This window comes from Aspergillus pseudotamarii (assembly GCF_009193445.1).
Source record: "Aspergillus pseudotamarii strain CBS 117625 unplaced genomic scaffold BDV38scaffold_6, whole genome shotgun sequence".
NCBI lineage: Eukaryota > Fungi > Ascomycota > Eurotiomycetes > Eurotiales > Aspergillaceae > Aspergillus > Aspergillus pseudotamarii.
The window spans coordinates 807,282-825,899 of NW_022475020.1; the positions used below are offsets into that span (position 1 = coordinate 807,282).

General features: G+C 50.6%; 7 protein-coding genes across 7 annotated transcripts; 4 read left to right on the plus strand and 3 right to left on the minus strand.

The window, feature by feature from the left end:
* Window positions 1-346: 346 nt before the first annotated feature.
* BDV38DRAFT_278819 (serine/threonine-protein kinase) lies at window positions 347-3,138 on the plus strand (the record flags this gene model as incomplete). Its single annotated transcript, XM_032058834.1, has 3 exons — window positions 347-2,218; window positions 2,280-2,342; window positions 2,392-3,138. 3 exons carry the CDS (start codon window positions 347-349, stop codon window positions 3,136-3,138), a joined length of 2,682 nt encoding a protein of 893 aa, XP_031918097.1.
* Window positions 3,139-3,242: 104 nt separating this feature from the next.
* On the minus strand, window positions 3,243-7,475 carry BDV38DRAFT_236934 (DUF3591 domain-containing protein). The gene is made up of 3 exons (XM_032053523.1): window positions 4,270-7,475; window positions 4,156-4,212; window positions 3,243-4,079 (listed from the first exon to the last, which is right to left on the minus strand). The coding sequence occupies exons 1-3, from the start codon at window positions 7,266-7,268 to the stop codon at window positions 3,635-3,637; spliced, it is 3,501 nt and encodes a 1,166-aa protein (XP_031918098.1). The 5' UTR covers window positions 7,269-7,475; the 3' UTR covers window positions 3,243-3,634.
* Window positions 7,476-9,179: 1,704 nt separating this feature from the next.
* Window positions 9,180-10,080, minus strand: BDV38DRAFT_278821 (RNA methyltransferase; the record flags this gene model as incomplete). Its single annotated transcript, XM_032058835.1, has 4 exons — window positions 9,180-9,424; window positions 9,483-9,775; window positions 9,832-9,930; window positions 9,995-10,080. The coding sequence occupies 4 exons, from the start codon at window positions 10,078-10,080 to the stop codon at window positions 9,180-9,182; spliced, it is 723 nt and encodes a 240-aa protein (XP_031918099.1).
* On the plus strand, window positions 10,046-11,782 carry BDV38DRAFT_177735 (putative Golgi reassembly stacking protein). Its single transcript, XM_032052029.1, has 3 exons — window positions 10,046-10,532; window positions 10,591-10,674; window positions 10,736-11,782. The coding sequence occupies exons 1-3, from the start codon at window positions 10,359-10,361 to the stop codon at window positions 11,549-11,551; spliced, it is 1,074 nt and encodes a 357-aa protein (XP_031918100.1). The 5' UTR covers window positions 10,046-10,358; the 3' UTR covers window positions 11,552-11,782.
* On the minus strand, window positions 11,624-12,957 carry BDV38DRAFT_177713 (MICOS complex subunit MIC26/MIC27). The gene is made up of 3 exons (XM_032052028.1): window positions 12,767-12,957; window positions 12,609-12,701; window positions 11,624-12,520 (listed from the first exon to the last, which is right to left on the minus strand). Exons 1-3 carry the CDS (start codon window positions 12,791-12,793, stop codon window positions 11,906-11,908), a joined length of 735 nt encoding a protein of 244 aa, XP_031918101.1. The 5' UTR covers window positions 12,794-12,957; the 3' UTR covers window positions 11,624-11,905.
* BDV38DRAFT_177702 (mitochondrial intermediate peptidase) lies at window positions 12,831-15,921 on the plus strand. The gene has a single exon (XM_032052027.1). It carries the CDS (start codon window positions 13,123-13,125, stop codon window positions 15,523-15,525), a length of 2,403 nt encoding a protein of 800 aa, XP_031918102.1. The 5' UTR covers window positions 12,831-13,122; the 3' UTR covers window positions 15,526-15,921.
* BDV38DRAFT_236940 (uncharacterized protein) lies at window positions 15,914-17,475 on the plus strand. Its single transcript, XM_032053524.1, has one exon. The coding sequence runs from the start codon at window positions 16,318-16,320 to the stop codon at window positions 17,224-17,226; it is 909 nt and encodes a 302-aa protein (XP_031918103.1). The 5' UTR covers window positions 15,914-16,317; the 3' UTR covers window positions 17,227-17,475.
* The last annotated feature ends 1,143 nt before the right edge of the window (window positions 17,476-18,618 follow it).

An 18,618-nucleotide genomic window follows, 5' to 3' on the forward strand; every position in this document is an offset into this window, starting at 1 on the left:
GCACACACATGCTACTTCCATAGTAGGCCCAGGGAACATTCCTTTACTATTATAGTCAACCCTTGGGAAGGTCACTTCTTGGAAAGGTTTCAATAGCAACAGAACAAGTTGAAAGTCCCCTTCTATTGGATACTCGCATCGACCAGCCGATGATCATATCTACCGCGTTAAAACGCAGTTTATACGACTATGTCAGGGTCAGTTTCTGATGCCTCCGCGGCTCAACGGGTCAGCAGAGATAGAATCCGAGTTCGTATTGGGCGAAGAAGTTCCAGGATATTATCCTTACTCGGCCTTCGAAGCTTTCCTCAGGGTAAGCTATTATGTTACTCCATGATCTGTCACCATGCGAGCTGATAGCCATGGCTCAGGCCTTACGCCCAGCGCTGTTGAGCCAGATCGTCCTTTACATGCAGAAAGCCACCGTCAGGCAATGCAGTCATTTCAGTCTCTATGTGCACAAGGGACACACACTTCTCGGAATATAATTGTCAGAGAAGTCGAAACTGTCCATGTTCATCCCCCTCCTTCTACAAAGCTCGACCGTCGCAGCTCCAGGCTATCGTTTATACCATCCGGTCATTCCAATACGCAAAGAGAAATGCAGAAAGGTATAACAGAGGCAGGAGCAGTGTCCCAAAGGTCAAAATCATATGAGACTAGAGGACCTAATTACCTTGGGAAGCGGAGGAGTCGGTCCACCCCAGCTGCATTCACCCAGCTCCTGTCGCGCAAATTATCAACTACTTTTGGAAATCCAACTGTTATTCGTCGTTCACGTCTACGTCAACGACCAAGCGTCCGTACTGTTAGATTCCCGACTGCCTCAATTCCCAACCTCAATAATCAAGGCGATAGTGCCAATGATAGCTCTGATCCTTCAAGCTCGCCTACCGGTAGCGGCTCACCATTGAGGGCTAAATCAACACCTCCAACCTCGGCAGAACCATCTATCTTTCATGAAAGAGCAGAACACTATCATGATGATACAGTTGGATGGAGGCCAACATTAGGCACATCAAGGCCTGCCACAGGGAGAATGCTTACTCCGATCAAGGAGTCTCCTGGCGTGCCGCCCACGGTTCGTACCGTTGAAGCTGTTGCTAATGCTAAAGTCTTTTTCGAAACTTATTTCAAGTCGATCTATTCTGATATCAACCAACGCTCGCAACGGCAGCGAGAACTCGAGCAATACATAAATTCACTCCCTCTGACACTGGAAGAGAAGAACCGAGTATGGCAGAACTGGATTGTCCAGGAACAAGAATATCTTCGTCAATGCCGAGTACTTAAGTCGCGCTTCCACGGTGCTTGCCACGACGAGACTGTGTCAACTGCCGGATTTGAAGTTCTGAAAGAATTGGGTAGAGGGAGTTTTGGCGTCGTTCGTTTAGTTAGGGAGAATAACGCAGGCGAAGCTCCTACTGCTGTGATGAAACGCCCTTGCCCAAGCCTCATTAATGTGAGGGCAGCCAGAGGGAGTGAGAATCATCGTCGAAAAGTTATGATCGGAGAAAAGAAGGACGTCTTCGCCATGAAGGTCATCCGAAAGTCGGCAATGATACGCAATAATCAAGAGGGCCACCTGCGAGCTGAACGGGATTTTCTTGTAGCATCCGCAAAATCTCGCTGGACCGTTCCGTTGATCGCAAGTTTCCAGGATATCAATTATCTATACCTCATCATGGACTACATGGTCGGTGGGGACTTCTTGGGCCTGCTGATACGACGATGCATTTTACCTGAAGATATCGCCAGATGGTATGTTGCAGAGATGGTACTGTGTATTGAGGAGGCCCATAGACTTTGCTGGATCCATCGAGACGTCAAGCCAGACAACTTCTTGATTTCCGCCTCAGGGCATCTGAAAATCTCGGACTTTGGTCTGGCTTTCGATGGGCACTGGGCCCATGACCAAGTGTACTACAATGACCACCGGTACTCATTGGTCAAGAGGCTAGGGATTCAAGTTGATGGCGATGTTGAGGACCAGAGAGAGGAACGAAAACGAAAAGCCGAACAATTAAACAATAGTGACGACGCAGTTACCTTCATGCCCCCTTCCGTGAATCTTCTCGAATGGCGGGATCAACATCAGATGCGAAGGCTGGCAAGGAGTGTGGTCGGTACTAGCCAATACATGGCCCCTGAGGTCATCCGGGGAAGTTTGTATGATGGGAGGTGTGACTGGTGGAGTGTGGGGATTATCCTGTACGAAGTGAGTCTTCCAGCCCCAAGATGTTTGCTTGTAACTCATGTGCTCAATACGAGCTATCTAGTGTCTGTACGGCTTTACACCATTTGCTGCAAAAGATCGAGAAACGACGAAATGGAAGATTCATGTACGCTTGTGTCCTGCGAAACATTAGTAGCTGCTGACATTTCATGTAGCATCACCACCAAACATTACATTTCCCGGGAGAGAGGCATACAGACAGAATTGTCTCAGTGGAGGCAAGTGACTTCATGAATCGCTTACTCCAGGAAAAAGAGTACCGGCTCTCTTGTGATGCTTACCGCCAAAATGATGTTTTCAATTCACGATCAACACCGAGACATCTCTTATCCAGCATTGACCCCAGGAGCCGGAATTATCGAAACTTCTATGTGTACCCTGACGATGCAGCCGATATCAAGGCCCATCCATTCTTTCGCGGTATCAAATGGGAACAGCTCCATCAGTCCAGTCCACCGTTCATTCCAAAAGTCAAGAGCTGGGAAGATACGAGGTATTTTGAAGATGCTGGAAGCGTGGCCGATAATGACAACATTTCTGTCACCACGGATGCCCAAGGCTCCGGTGATGGGCCAGAAGAAACAGGAGACAAACCGAAACTCATACAGAATCAGGCAGAGTCACGGCAGAAGCAGAAGGGGCCTATCCCTAACGAGAACACTTCAAACGTCGCTATAGAACCTCCTACAAAGACTTTGAAGAAACAGAGAGATAAGAAAAGGCCGCGGGATAAGATGCTACGGGACAAGAGGATTCAGAAGACTGTCCTCAAAATGCGCAAGGAGGGAGCCTTCGTAGGCTATACCTACCGCCGACCCAAGGCTGTTGCAATGGCTTTCGCTCCCGAAAGAGGTCGGCTTTACCTATCACGGGGGCATCTGTCCGAGATCTATGGATTGTAGCATGTTCAACAAGTCGAGCTATATCTCACTATGCAGCCCAGGAATATGTTTCAATGAGCACTTCGAGTGGTGCGTGCCAAGGAAGCACTGGGCTATCATGTATTTTTAGATATCAGTACCCAATAACATGTTCGTACGAAAGCCTGAACTATAGGCTCGAGTTAAATGGCTAGATGCTTATTAACCTTCTATTAAGGTAATTACATTTAGGATCGTAAACCACGGGGAGTGTCCCATCATAAGCCCCCATATCACAGACCGAAGTCTTCAAAAGAGATAATGCGAATAAAATAAGTATGTTAAGGGTATCACAAACAAAACATGATAGCAGTGACCTCGCCAAATCTGTCGTAGTAAAAGAAATACTTCCTGGTTTAAATGGCGGGAGGAGCGCCCATAGCGAAGGCAGAATCGCTGACACGGTCTTCGGGTTTCATGGTGCCGTTGAGGAGGGGACAAAGTCTGTTGATTCAGTACCAAGAATGTTAGCGTTCCGCTACTTTGACGTTGACGTGTTATTAAATATGTAACTGGGTCCTTGAGGGGTCATTTGCGTCTGGGGACCAATATGCATATTGATATTGTCGGGATTTGGAGTAGACGTCTGAAACATTGCAGCTGGGGTCCTTGTTCTTCTCCTTGCTCCTGGACGAGCAGAAGGGGGTTCAGGGAAAGTGAAGGCAGAAGCAAAGAAGGGGAGAGGGACACTATCAGAAGCAGAGAGAGGGGTTGCAGAGGGGACGCACTTCTTGTTGGTCTTGATGTGACCGACTTGGCCGCAGTTCGCGCATTTGCGTTGGGTGCCTGCTCCTTTGCCGCTGCCACCGGGACCTCCGTCGGCTGGGGAATCGCCGGCTGATGTGCGAGTCGCGCCTTTTTGTTTCTCGCGCGCGAATCGTCGCTCTTTGTTTCTGTTTAAGCGGCTGAGTTCGGCTTCGAGGCTGTGCATTTTTGTAAGTGATTGCTTTGTTTGGTAGGGCTGGGGTTGATATGAGGGTAGTTATGTTGATGACGTACAGTTTCTTGTTGCGAGCGTCTACCTCTGGATCGCCTGTTGGTTGGAGGTTCTCGAGTCTGGGGTTGTGGTTAGTTTGAGGGTGCTTTTGCGGCTCTCATGTCAGTTGTACTTACTTGGTGGTTAGAGCTTCCAACTTGTGGCGATGCTGGATATAGTGACGGATAACCCTGGGATCCCAGACCATGGTCTCTTTGGAATATATCTGGCCCTTGTCGTCCTTGAATTGTCGGACGATGCGCAAGACCTTACCTCTCTGATCCGGCATGCTCATCTTGCTGAACTGGCTAGTTGTTTCGTCATCACGGCGGCCCGGACCTGGAGTGGGGGCTTCAGATCTTGGGGTAGGCTTGTTAAACTCCTCTTCTAATTCCCGGTCGATGTCACTGTCATCGTCCGAATGCTCGACCGTCGACGAGAGGCTGGCTTTTTGCGCATCCCAAATCCGACGGATCGAGGTTTCGTATGACTTTTGTTGTCTGGCGACGTTGTAACTGTGACCGCCGAGCTCTTTCAGTCTCTGGGCATCTAGCTTATCTTCAACACTTTCGCCAATGGCCTTGAAACCACCTTTCATGGAGGTCTTGATGAAACTGAAGCCCTCGCCACGACCAGTGGGGTCACCTTCTCCATGAAGCTTGAGCATAGCCTTGCCCTGGGATGCCAGGAGGAAATTACGAGTCGCCTTCCAAGGGGCCATCTGCTGCTCGAAGCTCTCTGTTTCCTCGTCATTGTCCTCATCGCCCCCTGTTTCAGCATCGTTGCCATAACCCGTGTCATGCAGATGCTGCTGGCCGACCTGCATCGATTCCAGGAGACATACATCCTCAGGCTGAACCCATGAGCGGATTACGTCCTGCTCCGGGACGGGCTCCAGGGGCACCCAATATTTCGAATCTTTGTCATGTTGGAGGAAGTCTTTGACCTTCTGGCGGTTCTGCATATCGCTGGTTCCAGGGATGTGAGCGGTGACGTCGCTGATCGAAAGTCGCAGATCAGGACTCTTCTTCAATAGGCGATACACGAGCATCTTCATGCGATTCTTTGCAACAGTGGTGACCTTTCGTGAGTGAGGGCCAGGAACATCTACCGATGGGAGCTGTTGACCGGCGACAAACAGATTTTCAATGTTCCTGATAAAATAATCACTGCCTCCAGAACCAGTGCTACTGCGTATAATTAAGAAATCTGTTGGCTTGGTCTCATGCTGGAACAGCGGAGCCCGATACATCGAGTTGGAGATAGCCGGGGTAATCTCACCCGGGTCGACATGGCCAAAAATGGAGAAAGGGCTCTTATCCTGAGGGAGAAGAACCGCTGTTTCACCAATTTCTGCTTTTGGACGAGTGGGGTCGTCCATATTTTTCCGACGATAGTAATTAATAATTCGATTAGACATGCCAAAGTTCGACAGCATGACGGGGACCTCCTCAGAATACTCCACCAGTAAGGCCGTGGAGTTGTCGCCAAGAGACAATGCCCTGGTAGAATTGTACAGAGTCTTGACATCCTTGCCCCTTTGATGCTTGCGTTTGATGTATGTAGAGTTTTTGAACCAACAAGTCTGACCGGGCCGGAAGGATAAAGCTGGGCGATGAAACGACCGAGCCTCCGCTTTGGCAAGCTCGGTCTTGTAATATGGCCATTGCAAACGAAGAGCCGGCATACTGTGCTCGAGAGTGACATTGCCCAACGTGCTTCGGACCTTGTTCTGGTGGTTTTGTTTCAGCATGTCGTATGCTTGATCATTTGATATGTTATAGCGTGAGGTGAGGCGGCGAGTAACATTAACATCCATTTCATCCCGATTAAGAGCCCCAATGGCCTTCGGTTTCTGTGTCGAAGATTCGGGTCCCCGTTCGTCGAGGAGGATGTGAGGGTCATTCATGTCCACTGTCACCTTTTGCGCGATACGCGATGTTGCTCGCTCGGGATCATCAATCAATGGCACGTCTATATGAGAGAAAGCTATCAATTCCGCCGGGTCTCTGCCAAGCTTGCGCTTTTTCACTGGACGGGTAGTCTCTAGAAGCCAGTCATCTTCAGCATCCTCTATCACCTCTTGAGCATTAGGTTCGTCAACATCCATGATAGAAATATCGCTCTTGACATCCCAATCCATACAAACAACGCGAAGATCATTCAACGTAACATCCCCCGGCAGAGCCTCATCGGTATCTGTGTCGAGGTCGAAGTCTTCTTTAACCTCTTCTTCCTCTTCCTCCTCCGGTGTAGCCTCGGCAACAGCCACTACTCCCAGATGCTCCGACTCCAACGAGCGCTTCAACACCTGACCGCCTGATTTAAAGGCTCTCTCCTGATCTTGAGCAAGCTCGATGTTGACTTTGCTGGGGAGCACAGGTTTGGGGGGCTTCGGAGGCTGCTTGCCGAGAAAGAAAGCTTTTTTGTGGGGGATAAGTTCGAGAAAGCGAGGAAGTGTTTTGCGATCAAATTTGGGGAACAGTGAGTGTAGAAGTTCTTCGACGTTTTCCGGTGGTGCGGGTGGATTGTCGGGACCGACAGTGGACATGGCAAATAGAGCTTGTTGTAACTTCCATGCTCGCAGAGCCGCTGGGTCCATGTCCTCAGCCACCGTCCCTATGTCCTCGTCGTCCAAAATATCCTCGTCTTCTTCCATGGCCATGGGTTCCGGCTCGGGAGCAGGTGTCTCAACCGTCTCCGGCGCAGGTTGAGGCTGCTCGTCCTCCTCGAACAAATCACGGGTGGCATCGGCATGATCTTGAGCAGGAGACGCGGGACCCTCACCAAAGAGGTCATCGAGCTCATCGTCACCTTCTGGTTGTGGTTGTGTCTCGTCTCCCTGGTCGCCGAAAAGATCTTCTTCCTCCGCTTCAAACAAGCCTTTGTCCTCATCCATAGCTGCCTCTCCATTTTCTGCGGGAGCTTGCGCCCTCTCCTCTTCTTCAGGAAGCTCATCGTCATCGAAATCCTCGTAGTCCACCGCGTCGTCTGCTTTCTCGCCAGGTTCCAAGTCCCGCTGTAAGAAATCGAACGACATGCCGCCATCTGCGAGGGGTCCATTCATCTGGCGCATAACACTTTCGAAGTCGGCATCTTCGGCATCAGGTGCCGGGAGATCGGTAGCGTGAGGCATATTGAAGGTAGCAAGTCGAGAGGATCAAACGACCAAATCTTCCGGTGAAATAACAGAGCGAGAGGGACAGGTCGATAGTCGGCGGATGCTCGGACAACTGGACGTTATGAAGGGGCGCACATGGAGAACGATGGTGACTGCGCGTAAATCCAACCGGCTGTCAGGTTTCTTGTGTCCGCGGGCCGTAGTGAATTGCGAAGGTTGAAGCTGGTTTCGCGGCAAAGCAGCTCGGTCCGCTGTAGCTTATCTACGGAGTAATACTATCTCCGATTCACTTCCCTTTCAGAGAACAGGTCACGTGGAACATACTGGTGGGGCCAAAAATTTAGGTAATTGACTAATTGAAGGTTAGCGGATCTGGATGGATCATGGACTCAGGCCACGTCTTGGTTCATTCTGTTGGCCAGTTATTCTATATCACACTCGACAATCCTCACAACACGGAGCATATTCATACAGTAGAGGTCTTTGATAACTCTTAGGATATTAAATAATTTCTATATTTGCTTATAAAGATCTTGATTTAACTGGAAATATCTCATCGTGATTCTTCGTACAAAAGTCCTCGGTAGGTATATATTATGCATAACTGATCAAGAGTCAATCTTCCAGTAGCCTGAGGCACGCAGACATCATGTTCTTTGGCCTCGTGATTAGCACTCCCCCATTAGCTGGGAATTAGTTAAGATATCCTCATTCGCTATTCTCGCTGGCACCTTCCATTTATTTTTCTTATACTCTACCTATAGCCAAAGTAATCGACTATCCTTTCATCATGTTTATCGCGCTGTTTCATGGCTACTCTCATGAGCATACTCCGTACGTAAATATTACCGGATGTAGACCCAAACACACATGACCTCGCTTCCCACTAGCGCCACCCGTCGAGTATAAATACCGGCGAATTCCCATTCATTTCGAAAATCAAGCGACTCTACGTAAGTTCATCCCCTCCCTACCTTGGGAATCTCAGAACAAAATTAAACACCAAGAATGACTGCTAACATCTCTGCCTACAGTTCAAAGAATCACTTTAGAGTAGACGTCCCACCTCTGAACTCTTCTAAAGAGCTACAGAATCTCCACCCTTGCTGATGACTTCTATGTCCTCAATGCCCTAAAGTGAAGCCGTGTTTACTCCCGCCTCGACGGTTGGTATCTGCGAACGACTTGCTTCGGCAAGCTTGTTCGAGTGCCTTTCGTCCAGGGAGTGGTGATGATCTTTACCTTGTCTTGATGTCTTGACTTCGGTCGGTCAGATTTGGTGGGTGTTGAGGAGGTCTGAAAGGTGTTCGATTCCGTTTTTTTTTTTTACTTCGATGCTGGTGATATGATCGGGATTTGGAGATTTTATGATACCCAAATTTGCTCAAATTACATTATTATTATCTCAAACCTCTGATCCATTGTAAAATCGTATCTTTGTCTCGATAACAGCGATAGTTCTGAATCGCCATGAGTAGAAAAATTTTTGTTTGGCCTAAATTATATGAATTAGGCCACGTGACGCTATAACTCTTGAGGATTGTCCCAATGAACCTCTGGAAAATTTGCCATTTGTCCAACTCATGTCCGAGACGACACCGATAAAAGTCGACGCCTGGAGACACTCATAATGAACCTACCTGTGGCACAAATTTTATAAACATCATTCGAATTGAACCACCTTCGAAGCGATTTCTTGCTGTACACCGCGCTATAGCTCATTGCTAACTTTGTCCGGAGCCGGTGCTTATTGATAAGGGTTCGAAGATTTCGAGGGCCAATCAAAAGCTGATGGATCTACGAAGATCGCACCTTATGCCAATCTCAAATTGGGCGGCTGTCTCCTCTTCAGGCTTATCGATTAGACCCTCTACTAAGAGAATATTACCAAATGTTGAGGCCAAGCCACGAAGAGCAGAATTTGAGTTATTGGAGGTTGAACCCGCCGTAATAGATGCACAGCGCCTTGCTAGCGCCTTCCATACAATAATGCATCACTGTTGCTTTTTCGCCATCCTTGACTAGTTTCGCGAGCTGCTTCACGTTTGACGTCCGAGGAAGATAGAGGGCTATATGCTCCGTAAACAAAGCATACTCGTTGTATAATGTAGCCAAGGAATAGGGTTCCATTGTGCTCAGATTGAACACTTTGTCAGAGCGATACCCAGGGCCTGTATATGTGTAAGCATCTTCGAAATCTTCAACAAGTAAGAGGAATTGAGAACATACCACCCCATGGAGGGCTCGCAAACAGAACACTATATGGACCCAGGTCCTTGAGTTGGTTGTTCACGATCTGAAGACTGTCACCCTCGAACCAAGTGATTTTATCTTCGACTCCATATATCTTGGCATTGTGTTTCGCGCACAGCAGGACAGCCGGATTCTTCTCAATGCCATAAACACGTTTCCAGCGACCCGATCGCGCAAAGGCGATGGTATTCCCGCCGGCTCCAGCAAATGCATCAACTAGGACCATGCGAGACGGGGGAGCAGCACTGGCAATATGCTCAGCTATCTCACTGTAAAGATGATCTTAGTCCACCATAAATCGAAAGACAAGGAATCATCCACTCACTTAGCAACAGGCTCAGGCGTAACGCCAAACCATGCATCATCTGTTAGCCATACCCCCTCATCATACTTGGAGAAGATCTTATAGCGCTGGGCCCAATAACTGCACAGAGTTAGGTCTGTATCCGGATATTCTATGCTGGGGTGAATTGGCAGTAATCGCATACTTCTGGATATCCCAAGGAACTTCTCCGATATCGTTGTAATGGTGAACCTCCGGAGGAGCTTCCTCTGTCATATGATCTCCAGACATGGCTGAAGTGGAAAAGATGCAAATTTGATATCACCAAGACAGTGTACGATTTACTTATCACATGCCATCATTCGAACTCCTGTCGGATTCTCATATAGAAATCTAGAAAAGCGCGATAAATAATCATGATGCTGATAAGTTGATAACGTGAGTGTTTGTCTGGTTTGCAACTGGGCAGCAGCTCTCCACAATGCGATCGTGTTTACAGCAACCAGAACTCGGAGTTATACTCAGGTTAATACACCTCACCATATAAACTTTTCTAACAACGGCCGATCATGTTCGGAGTTCTGAACCGCTTTATCGGCCACCTGGACGGCGAACCGGTCCAGCAGCCTCGAGCTACCACCAACGATAATGCATTTGGATTCCAAGTACTTCGCAACAAGGACCCGGAACTTCCCCTAGAGCCATGGTTTGACTTCATTGTTGGCATTAATGGGCGTCTGATTGTGGGTGCAGATACGTTATCTCTGGTTCGAAGTGATATACTAACCATACTATGGTCAGGACTATCCGGACCCGAATCTGTTCGCTACAGAAGTTCGTAATTGCGCCGGCTCCAATGTGACATTCGAAGTTTGGAGTGCGAAGGTGGGCTCTGTCCAAATCTTGCCATACTACATCTTATTCTGACCAATATGGTTGTGTATAGGGTCAGAAGACACACACCGTCTCTATCCCAATCTCCCCATCCAATCCTACGCTGGGCCTCGCATTGCAGCTTGCGCCTCTTTCCTCGACACAACATATCTGGCATGTGTTGAACATCCCGTCACCGCTCAGTCCAGCATACCGGGCAGGGTTACTCCCACACTCAGACTACATTATTGGAACGCCTAGTGGGACGTTACGGGGAGAATCCGCACTGGGAGAATTGGTGGAGGACCACCTGGACCGAACACTGGTGTTGTGGGTGTACAACAGCGAATTCGACGTAGTACGCGAGGTTGAATTGGTGCCCACCCGAGGCTGGGGTGGTGAGGGCGCATTAGGAGCCGAACTAGGCTACGGTGCATTACACAGACTGCCCGTTGGGTTGGGTGAGGAGGTGGAAGGCCCTGGCGAGGTAGTATTTGAAACGCGTGCGGATGGCACCTCCACTCCCGTCCTGGATCCGATGAATCCGACACAGGGCCAGGGTGTCGGACCTGGTGCAACCGCTGGCGGTCATTTTCTGGTTCCGGCCAATATGACAGCGCCGCCTCCCTTGGCGTCGCAGGCGCCACGAAGCCTTTCTGGGTCACCAGCGCCTGGCCCATCACCTGCTGCGCGCCGTGGCAAGACCCGCCAATACGCCGTTTCGCCTAATCGGGCATTTGATGAGTATTTTGCCGAGGGTGAACAGAAGAGTAAAGAGCAGGACTACGCTCCGTCACGGAAGGGAACGCCGCTACCTCCTCCGCCAAAAGGAATTCGGTCGCCGCCGCCGCCGTCGTCGTCAGGAAGCCCCGCGCCGGCGACGGAGTAGGGAAGCGGATTGCCTGATGACTAGGTATTCCGATCGTAGAGTTTCTTGTTTGTAGAGTATCATGAGTCTCCGGAGTTACGATGGTCGAGTGGGGTATGATATACCAATTGATGGATTCCCAATTTCAGTCAATCTTTCACAGCGATGCTGCGCACCCCTTTCTACTACACCGAATTTTAGATACGAGGCGAAATGTGCCGAACAGGGAGTCTTTGAATCTAACTGTTTAAAGTACACATATGCAATGGAATTTAAGCCATCCAAGCCGATAGTCGCAGCACAGGCTTCAAATGGCATCCGCTACAAGGAAAACAACCGAACAAAGGAGGAGAGACAGATTGAAAAGGGAATAATCTAGTGACCCTTGCTGACCAGCTCCTCCAGCTTCTTGCGAGTCTCTCCGATTTTATCTTCCATCATGGCCCGCGCCATGCCGCTGTGCGCCACGCCAGTAGACCAGATATGCTCAGCCCGTTCACGGAGGTAGAGGTGCTGCTCGGCAACAGCGGGGACCTTCTTCTCGTACTCCCACACCAGGTCGGAGATGTTGCGCATCGTCACGGGCAGGAGGGACCAGGCGGCCACGGTACCGAACGCGAGCGGAGAGGCGGTGCGCAGGAAGATACCACGGTTGCGGGACACAATAGAGCCGGCCATGGCAGAGACGATGACATAGGCGCCACCGGGGAGGAGACGCTCACCGGACTCGGGCGACGGGGCCAACGAAGCGATGGTGTTGGTGAAAGCGTTCTCGATGTGGAGGGCCCGGGACAGGAAGTCGTTGAAGCAGTTCTCAGCGGCGAGGGAGTTTTCGTAGAGGAAAAGACGGGCGTGCCGGACCTGAGCCGTCAAGATATCTGTAGGAGTAGGGGACGAGGAGGAGGATGGGGACGACTTGGGAGGAGCAGGAGGAAGGGTCTTCGTGGGTTCCGGGATATCGGCCGGGAAGTCATCATAGATAGGTTTCCTCTGCACGAATCGCAATGATTAGAATGAGACTCTTGGAACGTATGGACTAGATCTCTTCTAGTCTAGAGACGCTTCGGTCAGATCATACAGCATTCTTAGGCTCCTCAGCAAAGGCGGTTCGCCGGGGATAGAAGGCTACACCTCCAGCCAAAAGAGTGGCAGCGATGGGGGCCACAGCCCGCTAAACGGCGTCAGTACCGAACCAGAAATACTTAAATTAGATTACGGAAGGGCCAGGGAGTCTACCTGCTGGAACATCGGCCGAAAGGACATGCTGCGCGAGGCCAATGGACGGAAGAACAAGACGGGGAGTGATTTGAAGGTCGTCTGAGGGCTTGTTGAAGTTCACGGGAAAGCGTGACTACGCCAAGACTTTTTTTCGGCGGGCGTTCGGCTGTTCCTCCGTCATCGTCCGGCCTTTACTTTTGATTCTCTTGAGACTCTCACCTTGATTTTCCTCCCATTTCCCCCTCTTTCTTTCCTCCCCTCTCTTGAATTATTTAAGATCTACTTTACTTTCGGACAATTCCGCGCTGGTGACTCTTGGAGTTTTGACTATCATCTTTACAACATCCATGCTGAACTGAGCTTCCTTCGCTCCAATGGCAGGACACATGCTGATGCCGCTCCGGCGTCGGCCATGGACCTGTCGGGCATGTCTGCAGCGACTGCAGCAACCTCGTCGATCCTTGGAAACAGCCGCGTCGCCCTCCTCCCAGTCGGATGTATACGATTACGCCCCCACGAACCATTCCACCCAGAAAAAGACTGCCGACGAAACCCTTCGACGAGTGTTCGATTCGCAACCGTTCTGGCGAGAGTTTTCGCAGCGGAGCGCCACCCAATCCAAGCCCACCGGATTAGTTCAGAACCAATACTTGACCAACCCCGATGGATTTCGCGCCTTTGCCAATGTCTCCCTACAGAGATGTCAAGCAATCGTCTCCAAAGTCCTTTCCGCATCCACGCTGGAAGAATATCGGGACATGGCTCGGGATCTTGACCGGCTGAGTGATCTTCTCTGCCGAGTGATCGACCTGTCAGATTTTATCAGAGTTATTCACCCTGACCCGCGCGTGCAGGAGGCAGCTACGCAGGCGTATGCGCTAATGTTCGAGTACATGAATGTTCTGAATACGACCACAGGGCTCAACGATCAGCTAAAGAAGGCGGCCAGCAATCCGGATGTGACTTCGCACTGGTCGGAGGAGGAGAAGATTGTGGCGCAGATTCTGATTAAGGATTTCTCCAATTCCGCTATTCACATGCCACCAAACGAGAGACAGCGATTCGTGAACCTATCGAACGACATCAGTCAGCTCGGGTCAAACTTTGTTAATAGCGCCGAGCCCGCCAAATCGCAAGTGGTGGTAGGCGCCAATAGTCTGCGGGGCCTGGACCCGATTCTTGTCCAGCAGATCAGACGATGGAATCGTACCGCGTCGGTTCCGACAACGGGTATGATCCCACGGCTAGCGTTGCGGTCAGTTCACGACGAGGGTGTTCGCAGAGATGTTTATTTGGCGACCCGAACATCCAGCTCGCGCCAGCTCCATCGATTGGAGGAACTGCTCAGCAAACGGGCGGAGCTCGCCCAGCTGTCGGGCCACTCCAGCTTCGGCCATATGACGCTCAGCGATAAAATGGCCAAAAGCCCCGAGGCGGTTTCCAACTTTCTGACGGCGTTGGTGGGCAGCAACCGCGAATATGTCCAGGAAGAACTGTCCAAGTTACAGGCGATGAAGGGAGCGTCCCCATTGCAGCCGTGGGACCACGCCTACTATGTTCATCAACGCGTCCTGCAATATTCGCAGTCCCGGCGGTCGCGTGAGCTGAGTGCTGTGCCCGAGTTCTTCTCGTTGGGTACGGTGATGCAAGGGTTGTCGCGGCTTTATGACCGCCTTTATGGTGTCCGGCTCGTGCCGCAGGAGACAGCTGCAGGTGAGACGTGGAACCCAGACGTGCGTCGATTGGACGTCGTCGACGAAGCCGACAGACATATTGCAGTGATCTACTGTGACCTGTTCTCTCGACCTAACAAACATCCCAACCCTGCTCATTTCACCTTGCGATGCGCTCGGGAGATCTCCTCGGAAGAAGTGGCGGAGTGTGCCACCATGGATCACTCGGCACACCCCAACGATGGGATGGCCACGGCGGTTGATCCGCAATCGAAGACCCTCCGACAGCTGCCGACGATCGCATTGGTGTGTGACTTCGCGGAGCCGCCAGCGACCGGCGCGGGGCGCCCGTCGTTGCTCAGCGAACACAGTGTCCGGACGCTGTTCCACGAGATGGGTCATGCGCTGCATTCCATTTTGGGACAGACTCGGTTGCAGTCGATTTCCGGGACACGGTGCGCGACCGATTTCGCCGAATTACCGTCGGTTCTCATGGAGCGGTTTGCTACCGAGCCCGCGGTGCTCTCCATGTACGCCCGCCATTGGCAGACCGACCAACCACTGTCCGAGAGTATGATGTTGAGCATGGAGAAGGATCGCCTGGCCCACGGTTCGATCTACGGTGCGGTGGAGAACGAGGCCCAGATCCTCATGGCGCTGGTGGACCAGGCATACCACTCGATCCCGGCCGACAAGGCCGGCCAGATTGACAGCACGGCGATCTACCACCAGGTCTCGTCGGCCCACTCGACCCTACCCGATCCGACGGACAGCCGGCCGCCCACCTCGTGGCAAGGGTTCTTCGGTCATCTCTATGGCTACGGCGCGACCTACTACAGTTATATCTTCGACCGGGCGATCGCCAACAAGATCTGGGAGGACGTCTTCCAGGCGGGCAAAGCGGCGGTGGATCGCGAGGCCGGCGAGCGATACAAGAACGAAGTGCTCCGCTGGGGTGGTGGACGTAACGGATGGGATTGCGTGGCAGGTGTGTTGGGAAGCACCAACGCGGCCAACGCCAATGGACGACTGGCAGAAGGCGGCGACGAAGCCATGCGGGAAGTCGGACGATGGGGGTTGGGCCGGGATGGAGTCTCGGGCTAAACTCATGCAGGAATATGCAATATAACATCCTGTAAATACTAAAAGACTACTAGACTAACCTAACCTAACTCACTATTCCTCGAACAACAATAATAATACCCATGTCTCACTTTCGTCCTACCTTCTCCAGTAATTCCCAAGTCTCAAAAACTGACTTATCTTACGTCTGCTGACCGCGTCAGGAAAAGAAAGAAAGACAAAAAGACATTAACGGGCGCCAGTGTTTACGACCAACAGCCTCGGCATGCATCCCTTGGCTACCACAATTTACAACATCTTAGCTGCATGTGTTTTCTCGTTATCATGAATCCAAATAAAAATCACTAGTCATAGTTTCCCACCTCATTCTGAAAAAAAAAGACCCGGTCCTTGAACGGTGAAGCAACGGTTTTTTTTTTTTTGGTAATGTTATTGTATTTTTTATTTTCTTTTCTCGGGAGAAACCGTTCTTATCTCGAATTGGGATTTCCTTTATATATGGATCTATCTATCTATCTATCTGGTCTTATTTATTAAATGATTGACCATAGTAGCCAACTTGCTCTCCCTCAAATGCATGTCTGAGACTAGACTACGACGTATCCCTCAGTTGGTCTAACTTTTATATTTAATTGCTCTTCTTCTTTTCGCTGGAGTAATTAGACATGGTGACTCCTTACGTCTTTTTTATTTCTCTACCCTATACCTATACTCATTCATATACACACCACACTACACTTTACACCGAATAAACAACAAAACCCACCCAATTCAATTCAACTCCAACCAAACCACAGAAAAGAAACCCACAACATGCCTCCCATCAAAATTCTCCCCTCCAACGACAACAACACGACCACCACATCATCCCTATCCAGCTTCACGACCTCAATCTCTACAAATTCACTCTCTTCCAAGCAGAACAACACCCATAACCAACAACAACAACAACAACCAACACTCACCCGCCGTCCAACATTAACCAATCTGACGAGATGGGTTTCGAGGAAGATATCTCGACAGAGACTGCCTAATCATACTGGTTCTAGTCGTGATAGGGATCTCAATGAGGCGGATCTAACTGATGAGGAGGAGGGGAGAAGAAGGACGGAGGATGATTATGCGGCTTGGTGTTGGGCTTTTAGTGAGGGGAGGACTACGGGTCCTTATTCTCATTCTCAGGGGAATCCTACTAATGCCTATTCTCATGGGTATGAGGATGATGATGGGTACGGGTCGTCTTATCCTGAGCATGGTCATGGTCATGACCATGGCCATGCACAAGACCATGAACCAGGCTATGATGAGAATCTATTCTCAGACTTCGACGAACAAAGCCCGAGAAAGGAAACATCCGAGCCCAGGGACCACAACCCGACGACATGCGCAGATCATGGTGGGGAACAACAGGGCGGCAAGACCACGAACACGAGGGGGACGTACACGTTTCTCCAGAACCAAGATGATCGACTGGGGCGACACGAGAGCTCGGAAACTGTTCCGGCGGATCAGCTGTTGCGATTTACGCCGATCGGTCACTATGGGTATAGTCCTTTGACGGCGGGGTCACCAGTGTCGCCGCCACCTCGCATCCTGACGCCGGCCAGGTATGCGGAGACGAATCGGATGGAGAGGGAGAAGAGTAATGACCTGAAGCAGAAGCAGAAGGGCTTTTGGGGACCGGTTCGAGCGCTGTGGCTTTCTTTGCGCCGGTCGAGGTGAGATTCTACTACTTACTCGATGTAATATTCTGTCCATTCCTTTTACTTTTTTTTTTCTTTTTTTTTTAATTATTTCGTTTCTCTCTCCCTATATCTTATGTGTTACTACAATATGCGTGTCTCCTACATTGCGATTGATACCCATGGAGAGGATGAATGTCAGCGGGACTTTAATCAAATAAGTAAAAAAATATCATACTGGTTCTTCCTTTTTGTCTCTCTCTCCCTCTCTCTCTCTCTTGACACGGTAGACATGTCTGATATAGTACACTACATTAATCTGTGACCCATGACTGCACACATAAGAAAAAACAAAGAAAATAAAAATAAAAAAAAAAAAAATGGAAAAACGCTTGCGGCCTAAGACCAACGCCTCATGGAGTTCTTTGAACAACGCATCGTTCGCTGTCCAGTCCCAGTCGGGGTCCAGTCCACAATAAAATAAAACCTGCATGAGCGGCGATCACAGCGGAGGCTAAACAGGGGTATCCTGAGCTCTTATTACATACAACTGCTATAGTTCATACAAGAAGAACCGATAATCCAATCAGATACAAAGGAAAGATACGTCGAGGTCATGCGTAACCTCGGTCACCAACCATGTCGATTACCTCGACGCTCCTTCGACAGCCTGATTGTCATCCGAACTGCTGCTTGACCTCTCCGGCTGTGGAGTCATCGCGGGGCTCCGATCAGGTGTGGCGCGTTGCGACACTGAGGCAAGCTCCCGAATGAGTCTAACCCTGGATTAGTTGAAACCCTCAAAAGACAAAGGAGGTCCAGCCTACCGTTGGTGCTCGTCGTACCAGTCGTCGTTGGCCGTGCGGATGTGCTTAAGCTGTTCCTGAATGCTTGCTATCTGCAAGAACCGTCCAATTAGTATTCCTGTCTGCCGAGGGAACGGACCATGTTACGTGAAGGGGTGATAATCGGGGATTTCTGAAGGGCAGGTCGATGATAAACGGGGAGGTCCCACCGTTCCCTCAATGGATGAACCAAGGTCCTCACCTTCCGCTGCGGCCGGACCTGCGTCTCCTCCAGCAGGGGCCTTTTCGCCTTCGGCCGCCCACCGGCTGCTCTCAAGCCCTGCGCCCTTGCCCTCGGCCTTCAAGGCCGCCACTTCAGCCTCGAGCTCACGAATGCGCTTGCGGCTGCTCGAGATCGCCGAATCGACTTCGCCCAACTGGTTGAGCAACGACATGTTCTTGTCAATTTGATCGTTCAGGTCCCTCTCGCCTTGGATGAGCTTCGCGTCCATCGCCCGGTTCTGCGTCCTCAGCTCGTCCAGTTCAATGTGGATGGCCTCCTGCTTGCTCTTGGCCTGTGACAGCTCCTCCAGAGACGCAGACAGCTGCTGCTGCACGGTCTCGACTTCCGACTTGGAGCTGGCAGA

What these genes read in the sequence shown, in the direction of transcription:
- BDV38DRAFT_236934 (XM_032053523.1), bottom strand. Translation starts at nt 7,268, where the DNA reads ATGCCTCACGCTACCGATCTCCCGGCACCTGATGCCGAAGATGCCGAC. An exon ending in TTGGAAGCTCTAACCACCAA is followed by an intron (nt 4,213 to 4,269) that starts GTAAGTACAACT and finishes CCACAACCCCAG; the next exon opens with ACTCGAGAACCTCCAACCAA. An exon ending in GACGCTCGCAACAAGAAACT is followed by an intron (nt 4,080 to 4,155) that starts GTACGTCATCAA and finishes AAAAATGCACAG; the next exon opens with CCTCGAAGCCGAACTCAGCC.
- BDV38DRAFT_177735 (XM_032052029.1), top strand. Translation starts at nt 10,359, where the DNA reads ATGTTCGGAGTTCTGAACCGCTTTATCGGCCACCTGGACGGCGAACCG. An exon ending in GCATTAATGGGCGTCTGATT is followed by an intron (nt 10,533 to 10,590) that starts GTGGGTGCAGAT and finishes TACTATGGTCAG; the next exon opens with GACTATCCGGACCCGAATCT. An exon ending in TCGAAGTTTGGAGTGCGAAG is followed by an intron (nt 10,675 to 10,735) that starts GTGGGCTCTGTC and finishes GGTTGTGTATAG; the next exon opens with GGTCAGAAGACACACACCGT.
- BDV38DRAFT_177713 (XM_032052028.1), bottom strand. Translation starts at nt 12,793, where the DNA reads ATGTCCTTTCGGCCGATGTTCCAGCAG. An exon ending in TTCGGCCGATGTTCCAGCAG is followed by an intron (nt 12,702 to 12,766) that starts GTAGACTCCCTG and finishes GACGCCGTTTAG; the next exon opens with CGGGCTGTGGCCCCCATCGC. An exon ending in CTGAGGAGCCTAAGAATGCT is followed by an intron (nt 12,521 to 12,608) that starts GTATGATCTGAC and finishes CGATTCGTGCAG; the next exon opens with AGGAAACCTATCTATGATGA.
- BDV38DRAFT_177702 (XM_032052027.1), top strand. Translation starts at nt 13,123, where the DNA reads ATGGCAGGACACATGCTGATGCCGCTCCGGCGTCGGCCATGGACCTGT.
- BDV38DRAFT_236940 (XM_032053524.1), top strand. Translation starts at nt 16,318, where the DNA reads ATGCCTCCCATCAAAATTCTCCCCTCCAACGACAACAACACGACCACC.